Source organism: Malus sylvestris, chromosome 10 (genome assembly GCF_916048215.2).
Source record: "Malus sylvestris chromosome 10, drMalSylv7.2, whole genome shotgun sequence".
NCBI lineage: Eukaryota > Viridiplantae > Streptophyta > Magnoliopsida > Rosales > Rosaceae > Malus > Malus sylvestris.
Window position 1 is genome coordinate 13,696,389 of NC_062269.1, and position 8,380 is coordinate 13,704,768.

Consider the following 8,380-nt stretch of genomic DNA (forward strand, 5'->3'; position numbering starts at 1 on the left):
ACTACACTCATGGCATCACGAGCGTCAATATACGAATTAAGTCACTCAATTTGTTCCAGCTCCACTTGAGTGAGACCAAAGAAACTAATGGCCGAAAACACTTGGAAGTACCCACTAAGATATTGCAAGTCTTCCATGATAAAAGGGAGCTCTTTATCATTGACGTCAATGTGCAGGTCAACTTTTATATTTTTGATGTTTTAAAAGATTGAGACCAATTTGAAATTATCCTTTTAAAATTGGGTCGTTATTCGTACTTAACCCTACTTTTTAAATAAATGATATTGGATAAAATAAGCCTGACCTATCATGTTTCATGCTACAACATACAATCACAATGGTAAGAAAAAAAGGGGGGAAGGGGGCCTTAAAAACTTGCATAAATAACAATACATGTAATTGGGATGCCCGGGTGATCACAAGCCTACAATGCGTCACTTTGTGTTTTATTTTCATTATGATAATGATTTAGAATATCACTTTGGCGTCCAGTTGCATATAAGTTTGGATAATACTAGGGAAATCAAATTTGCAAATCAAATAATATGTCACAAATAAGAAATAAGCACTTGAATCAACACTTAAATAATAATCTAATCATTAACATTCACATCATTTGGTTTATAAAATTTGGTTTAGAAATTTAATCTCTCTAACATTACTGATAAATTTTTTTTTATAAAAAAGGTGAAATTATGACCAAATAATTTGCTTACCATCACGTGATTAATTTAAAATACCGCACGTGATTTTAACCTTCCATTTGATGTGTGTATGGAAAAACTAAAGAAGTTGAACGGTTATTTCCATTTTGGTAAAGTTAAATACGCGGTTTGGACATGTCTCCAAGCATCCCCTATTATTTTTTAAAATTGGCTCCATATTTGAGGCAAGATTCTTTTGAAATTAAACGGTCCTTTTCTTTTCCCCCCTCTCTCTCATATCTGTCTTTCTATATCTATGCCAATTGTAGAGAGAGTGAGAGAAAACATGGCGGAAGCAATGGTTATTCTTCAAGACCAGAAACAGAGCTCCACTAACCCACTGCTACTGCTACCGCCGCCGCCTCCACCGCATAAGGTCCACTCTCTCAATTTGTTTCTCTCAGATATGATTTGCGTTTTGCTTGTAATCTGAGTACGTGACCTTTTGTTTCCTAATGATTGATTGCAGGGTATGGCAACCGAAAAGCCGTTTGGGCAAAAACCTCCATGCCTCCAACTGAAGACTACAAGCAACGTGAGAAACAATAATATATGTTTTTTTTTCTTTTCCGATTCTGTATTGGGTTCTTGTTATTTCCGATTTCGAAAGCTAAATGGTTTGATGATTACCATTAAGTTCGAAATTTTATAGATTAATTTCAATATTTTCAAGCTATAAGCTTTTTGAAATGGGGATTTCCATGAAATCTCCTTCATTTCAGATGGCTATCAGACGGCGAACAATTAAATTTTAGAGAATTGATCGGCAACGTAATTAAAATATTAGGGTTTAGGCCTGTAGCATTGATGCAATCATACGATCAACGAAAAATTTGTGTCGTTTTTAGGCCTGTGGCGCTCCTTAGCGAGATTCTGAATACCACATTCTTGTAGTTATGGAATTTTCGATTTCTTGTCAGTAGATTCAGGATGAGGATCCTCCTCACATCTTATTCGTTTATCGTATATTGTGCGGTTAATTTTCGTTAGGTAATGTTTGCGTTTAATTTTTAATAAGAAAATCAAAATGATTTCTAATCGCAAGGGTACGATGAACGAATAGGATATGAGGATCCTTAGGATCCTCACAACGAGGATTCGGATGGAATCCAAATCCATAGATTCATACACTGAACTAACTCAAATATTTTGCGCGTTCTTGGATACAGGTGTTGAAAGCTAAAACTAATCCCATTATGTTGGAATGGTCAGTGAATTTATTTAGTTTACTTTGTAATATGCTTTTACTTATTAAAACTATTTGTAATAGTTATAAAGTAACATTGGACCCTCAATCTTTGTACCAATAGTCGTAAACGAAAGACCCCGGTAAGAGTTACAGTAGAAAGCTTATATGAGAGCTCCCAAGCTCAGTCTTCTGTTATGGACAGAGCAAAGAAGATCGAAGCAAGCCTAGACCCCAGGTTTCCTTCACTACTCAAAGTTATGATGCCGTCACAAGTTTCGGGAGGATTTTGCCTCGTAAGCCTCACTCGCTCTCTTCAACAATTTGTGCAGTTATCTGAATGCATTGACTAATTAGGATATACTTATTTGAACTAACTTTGGTTTGGCAGAATCTTGCTACGAAATTTCGCAGGGAACATATGCCAAAACAAGATTCAATGATTGTTTTGGAAGATGAAAATGGGAGAGAATTTGAAACAAAATATCTTGTGGAGAAGGGTGGACTGAGTGGTGGATGGAGAGGGTTTTCAATTGCGCACAAGATAATGAAGGGAGATGCTGTGATTTTCCATCTGGTCACTCCTTTCAAATTTAAGGTAACTGATGGAAAGTTCTTGAAATTTTTGTGTGGATTCTTTGTTTAATAACTTGGAATTGTTATATTCCAAGTTTCGTTATGCAACATACTAACATATAATTAAAATCGATGAGCTCAGAGAAGAAAGATTCAATTCCTTAAAAGAAATGATCATAGGCTTGCAAACCTAGTCTTGTAAATCAGAGTTTCTCTAAATGTAGAATTATATATAGACAATAGATTTCAGCGATGCCATTATGATTGTGACAATGATGAAATCGTTTATTCCACGATTTAAAGAAACTCAATTCTTTTTATCTTAAATTTAGGTGGGGTTTCCCTTGAATGGAAATTTTGAGAAAAAAAGATAAGATTTACATTATTGCTTTGAGATGCTACTTCTGAATGCGTATGAGATACTCAATTCTTTTGCTATCTATTTGTTGCAGGTGTATATCGTTAGATCAAATGAAGTGGACTGTAATTTTCCCCTCATGAGGGTAAATCCTCCCATCAAACAGATGGATACGGGTAAGTTGTTTCAAAACTCATCAAATTACGTGTGCCAAGTGGCTTCGTAATTATAACTAACTCTTACTTTTCTGATCCCTGCATGCGATTTAAATCATACAGGAGGTGTTACTGCACGTGGAAAGGAACGTGAGATTTTGGAGCCTATTCCGCAGGAGAATGCAATAGTCTGTTATACGGACTCTGGTCCACTATCAGATCAGTCTGAAAATGATTGTGTAGATGTTGGTTCTGAATTTCTGGATGGTCTTAGACTTTCAGAGTCAGTTGTCACTTTCAAAGAAGTGCACTGTTTGGAGAACTTCAACGTTCAGGTCAATGGTTTAATCATAAACTCTGAATTTTCGAAATACGTCTTGACCAAGTATTATGAGCTTTGCGGCAGTCAGAACTCCTTCCTTCATGGACAACTTCTGGAGGGTCTGAACTGTAAACTGATTGCAGGAGTAATTTCTGAGACAGTCAACATTGCAGATGCCATCAGGGCCTGCAAGATCACTACCCCGGAAGATTATCTTTCGACCTGGGATAAGACTCTGAAAGCCTTTGATGATTTAGGCATGAATGTTCGGTTCCTGAGTGCCCGCCTGGACCAGCTTGCAAGTCTTGCTTCAAAATCAAAAAGACCTAAGGAGGTAAATGTTTTGGAAGTAAAAGAGGCCATGGATAGTCATCTTGACTCTGAGATTGAGACTCCGAATAGGAGTCAAGAGGAGCTGGAAATTATGTTCCAAGAGGTGGCTAAAGCCCCTTGGTGACGGGAAAACTTCAAAGAATCTGGTCACTTCTTTTTGGGTATTAACTTAAAGATCATCGTGCCAAAGCTATATGAGGAAGAAATGCGCGTCTTGTGCCGTGATCACTCAGCTTTTTGGTTATTTTACAGGAGATGATCGACGTATAGCGGAGCTGCAGTTATTGTAATTTGTACTGCAGATATTTTGGGTAATTTTCATCAAAGAATAAAGTGCACTGGTGGCATCACTAGTGTTTACCCTTGTGTTTTTTCTTTGGCAATTTCCAGTCTTGGAATTATATGATATAGAACAAATTGTAAGATCAAAAGCTCAGCCAATTTATTTATCTATTCTATTGAATTATTAAATGCTACATGCCGTTTGGTATTGTTGTGCTTTGAAAAAAAACTGTTTCTACTGTGCTATGAGAATAAACAGCTGTGAAATAAAGCAACAGGATGTTTGGTAAATTTTTTTGTAAAAGTGCTTTTGAAAAAAAAGCAGTATTATAGTGTGTGGTAAATTTTTATGTAAAACAAATGTGAAAAAATGTCGGTTTTTCAAAGCTGGGTTTTGCAGCTTTGTGTTTTTGGTTTTTTTTCACTCAAAACTGTGAAAAAAAACTAAAGCTGAATGTTTACCAAACACAAAAAAAGCTGATTGTTTTTTTATACCCACTTTTTTCAGAATCATACCAAACCAGGCCTTAATATAGCTATTATTATCTTGTGTTTTTTTTTTTTTTTTAACATGTAGGTAGGTATTATTATTAGCACAAAAATAGTCTTCCTTGAGATACAACTGAATAGATACTATATTCACATTCAGTGTGATCGTAATTATGATTCCCGAGCCTCTACATTTGTCTTTGTTGCATTTAGCCGCATTTAATATTAACTCTTACAATGATCTAACAACTCAAAACATAACATGTCAATGAGGTTTATTCAAAACCAAAAAAGGCTAAATCCAATTCGTAGGCTATTTATCTAGAATTCAGTTCAATTACAATTTTTTTCCCCAGAAAATTACTAGGTCATCAATTGCTGAACCCTCAAGTCTTTATAGAAAAGGGAGGAGATGGAGTGGCTGATCGTGACGGGCGAGAGACAGAAACATAGCAACAGTTTAGAAAATAATAAGCAAAATGAAAATGAATTTAGTGCAAAATGGTGTGTCAATTTTTTTTTTTTTTTTTTTTTGTCGAGGTGTGTCATGTTATGAGTTCTTAGATCATGGTAAGAGTTATGATGAAGTGAAACGCAGTCAAATACAACAAAATTAAATACAAAAACTTAGAATCCGAAACTTTACATTATTTTATCAATTTATCAATTCACGATAAGTCACATGATAAGAGAGAGCAGGAAAAGCTTAGTTAACTTACAACCGAATGCGCTCCTTCTAGTCCTACTGCTCATTTTAACATGTCCCCTACTCATCGAACTGTAGGTAAACTTAAATTATTATTGGGAGGGAAGTCTATTGGTATTTTATATTCTTTCTGGGAAAGTGGAATAGCATTACACTGAAAATGGCTAGAAAATTGCTGTTCTTACCTATATAGTTTCTAAAATACACTATTATGCTTGAAAATTAACTCCAACCACCTTCTAGCCTTTCCTCTAAAGAAAGACTTAAATTAAATGGGTTCAGAACTACGTGACGTTTCTTGTCCAACAATGTATTGTTATGTGCAAATTTTTCTTTACATGACAATGTATTATTGAATTGAAACGCCACATGATGATAAATCCGTTTAATGTAAATTGCCATTAACCATCTTATCATCTTTCCATTATTCACTCTTTACCTCCGTAACCATAAAGTTGGAGAGAGAGAGAGAGTCCATGGCCATGGCTGTTCTTCAAGACCAGAAGCAGAAGCAGAGCTCCTCTTGGCCACCACCATCTAAGGTCCTCTCTCTCTCTCTCTCTCTCTCTCTCTCTGTGACATGTAATATGTTGGTTTTGCTTGGAATGTGAGTGTTTTGTTTACTAATGATTGCAGAGTATGGTATTGGTGGGTAGGCAATCAAAAGACAACGAAAAGCTGTTTGAGGAAAAAATCTTCATCTCTCATACAATCGCAGATGGCTAAAAGCATTGAGAGAAAACCTCTATATTTATTTATTTATACATATTTGTTTTTGGGTTTTTGTTTTTGTTTTTCATATTTTGAATCTGCACATAATCTGATTAAGATTAATCATTTCAAGCTATAAGCTTTTTGACATGGTTTGTTTTTGACAATTTCATATATATGACCCGTATATAGGCTAGCAATTCCTGACATGACCTGATAATCCGACACGACACGACACAAAATTAACAGGTGTTCGGGTCGACGCGATAATGAAACGGGTCGTTATCGGGTAACCCGATAAGCACCTGTTAAGATAACCGGTTGGTTCGGGTATATATGTGGGTAACACGAGACACGATAAGCAGAATATTAATTTAATAATTTTATAACCCTAAAAAAATACTATAATAATTATATATATTAATTTAACAATTTTATACCCCTAAAAACTATAATAATTATATATATATATATTAAATTAACAATAATAATTATAATAATTATATATACTATAATAATTATACCCCCAAAATATTAACTATAATAGTTATATTTATATATATATATTTATTAAATTTTAAATTAAATTTTATACCCCTAAAAATTATAATAATTAAACATACAAAATAAATAGATTTAAATCTACTTAATAAATATACATATATACACACACACACCATTGAACTTCATGGGATACGAATTATACGAAACTAATTTCAACGATCCAACCGTCAAACTTGTTTGTATATGCTTCGAGATCGCATCAACAAAAAATTACAAAAAAAAAACATTCACAGATCAAGTAACGAGACAAAACTTTTCAACGATTATAAACGAAAAATCATGATTTAACGGTTATTTTAACTCCGATTTTGATGATTTTTTACAGTTATACTCCTTGACCCTATATGAATACAATGAATGAATTCGATCTTCAATTTAAAATATTTACACTAGTGGATACCACAAAATCTTATGTTATACTTGATGAAAGTATGAATAAACTCTTAAGTGTTAGTGAATCTATTGTTTTGATGGGATACACATTCTAAGAAACTAGTTTCAACGATCCAACTGTCAAACATGTTTGTATATACTTCGAGATTGCATACGCCAAAAATTGCAAAAAACAAACATTCAGAGATCAAGTAACGAGACAAAACTTTTCGACGGTTATAAACGAAAAATCACGATTTAACGGTTATTTTAACTCCAATTTTGATAATTTTTTACAACTACACTCCTTGACCCTATATGAATACAATGAATGAATTCGATCTTCAATTTAAAATATTTACACTAGTGGATACCACAAAATCTTATGTTATACTTAATGAAAATATAAATAAATTCTTAAGTATTAGTGAATCTATTGTTTTGATGAGATACACATTTTGCGAAACTAGTTTCAACGATCCAACCGTCAAACTTATTTGTATATACTTCCAGATCGCATACGCCAAAAATTGCAAAAAAAAAACATTCAAAGATCAAGTAACAGGACAAAACTTTTCGACGGTTATAAACGAAAAATCATAATTTAACGGTTATTTTAACTTCGATTTTGATATTTTTTACATTAACACTCCTTGACCCTATATGAATACAATGAATGAATTCGATCTCCAATTTAAAATATTTACACAAGTGGATACCACAAAATCTTATGTTATATTTGATGAAAGTATAAATAAACTTTTAAGTGTTAGTGAATCTATTGTTTTGATGAGATACGCATTCTACGAAACTAGTTTCAACGATCCAACCGTCAAACATGTTTGTATATACTTTGAGATCGCATACGCCAAAAATTGCAAAAAACAAACATTCAGAGATCAAGTAACAGGACAAACCTTTTCGACGGTTATAAACGAAAAATCACGATTTAACGGTTATTTTAACTCTGATTTTGATAATGTTTTACAGCTACACTCCTTGACCCTATATGAATACAATAAATGAATTCGATCTTCAATTTAAAATATTTACACTAGTGGATACCACAAAATCTTATGTTATACTTAATGAAAATATTAATAAACTCTTAAGTGTTAGATATTGTTTTGATGAGATATGCATTTTGCGAAACTAGTTTCAACGATCCAACCGTCAAACTTGTTTGTATATGCTTCAAGATCGCATATGCCAAAAATTGAAAAAAACAAACATTCAGATATCAAGTAACGGGATCAAACTTTTCGACGGTTATAAACGAAAAATCAAGATTTAACGGTTATTTTAACTCTGATTTGGATGATTTTTTACAGCTACACTCATTGACCCTATATAAATACAATGAATGAATTCGATCTTCAATTTAAAATATTTACACTACTGGATACCACCAAATCTTACGTTATACTTGATGAAAGTATGAATAAACTCTTTAAGTGTTAGTTAATCTATTATTTTGATGGGATACGCATTCTACGAAACTAGTTTCAACGATCCAACTGTCAAACATGTTTGTATATACTTCGAGATTGCATATGCCAAAAATTGCAAAAAACAAACATTCAGAGATCAAGTAACGAGACAAAACGTTTCGACGGTTATAA

General features: G+C 33.4%; 1 protein-coding gene across 1 annotated transcript; it reads left to right on the forward strand.

The window, feature by feature from the left end:
- The first annotated feature begins 920 nt into the window (after positions 1-920).
- Positions 921-4,105, forward strand: LOC126584671 (B3 domain-containing protein Os01g0234100-like). The gene is made up of 7 exons (XM_050248998.1): positions 921-1,080; positions 1,174-1,239; positions 1,874-1,911; positions 2,015-2,186; positions 2,282-2,488; positions 2,919-3,000; positions 3,103-4,105. Exons 1-7 carry the CDS (start codon positions 961-963, stop codon positions 3,756-3,758), a joined length of 1,341 nt encoding a protein of 446 aa, XP_050104955.1. The 5' UTR covers positions 921-960; the 3' UTR covers positions 3,759-4,105.
- Positions 4,106-8,380: the final 4,275 nt, after the last annotated feature.

Excerpts from the sequence above, each read along its gene's own strand:
- LOC126584671 (XM_050248998.1), top strand. The coding sequence starts at position 961 with ATGCCAATTGTAGAGAGAGTGAGAGAAAACATGGCGGAAGCAATGGTT. Across the intron at positions 1,240-1,873 it reads AACTGAAGACTACAAGCAAC|GTGTTGAAAGCTAAAACTAA; the intron begins GTGAGAAACAAT and ends TCTTGGATACAG. Across the intron at positions 1,912-2,014 it reads AATCCCATTATGTTGGAATG|TCGTAAACGAAAGACCCCGG; the intron begins GTCAGTGAATTT and ends TTGTACCAATAG.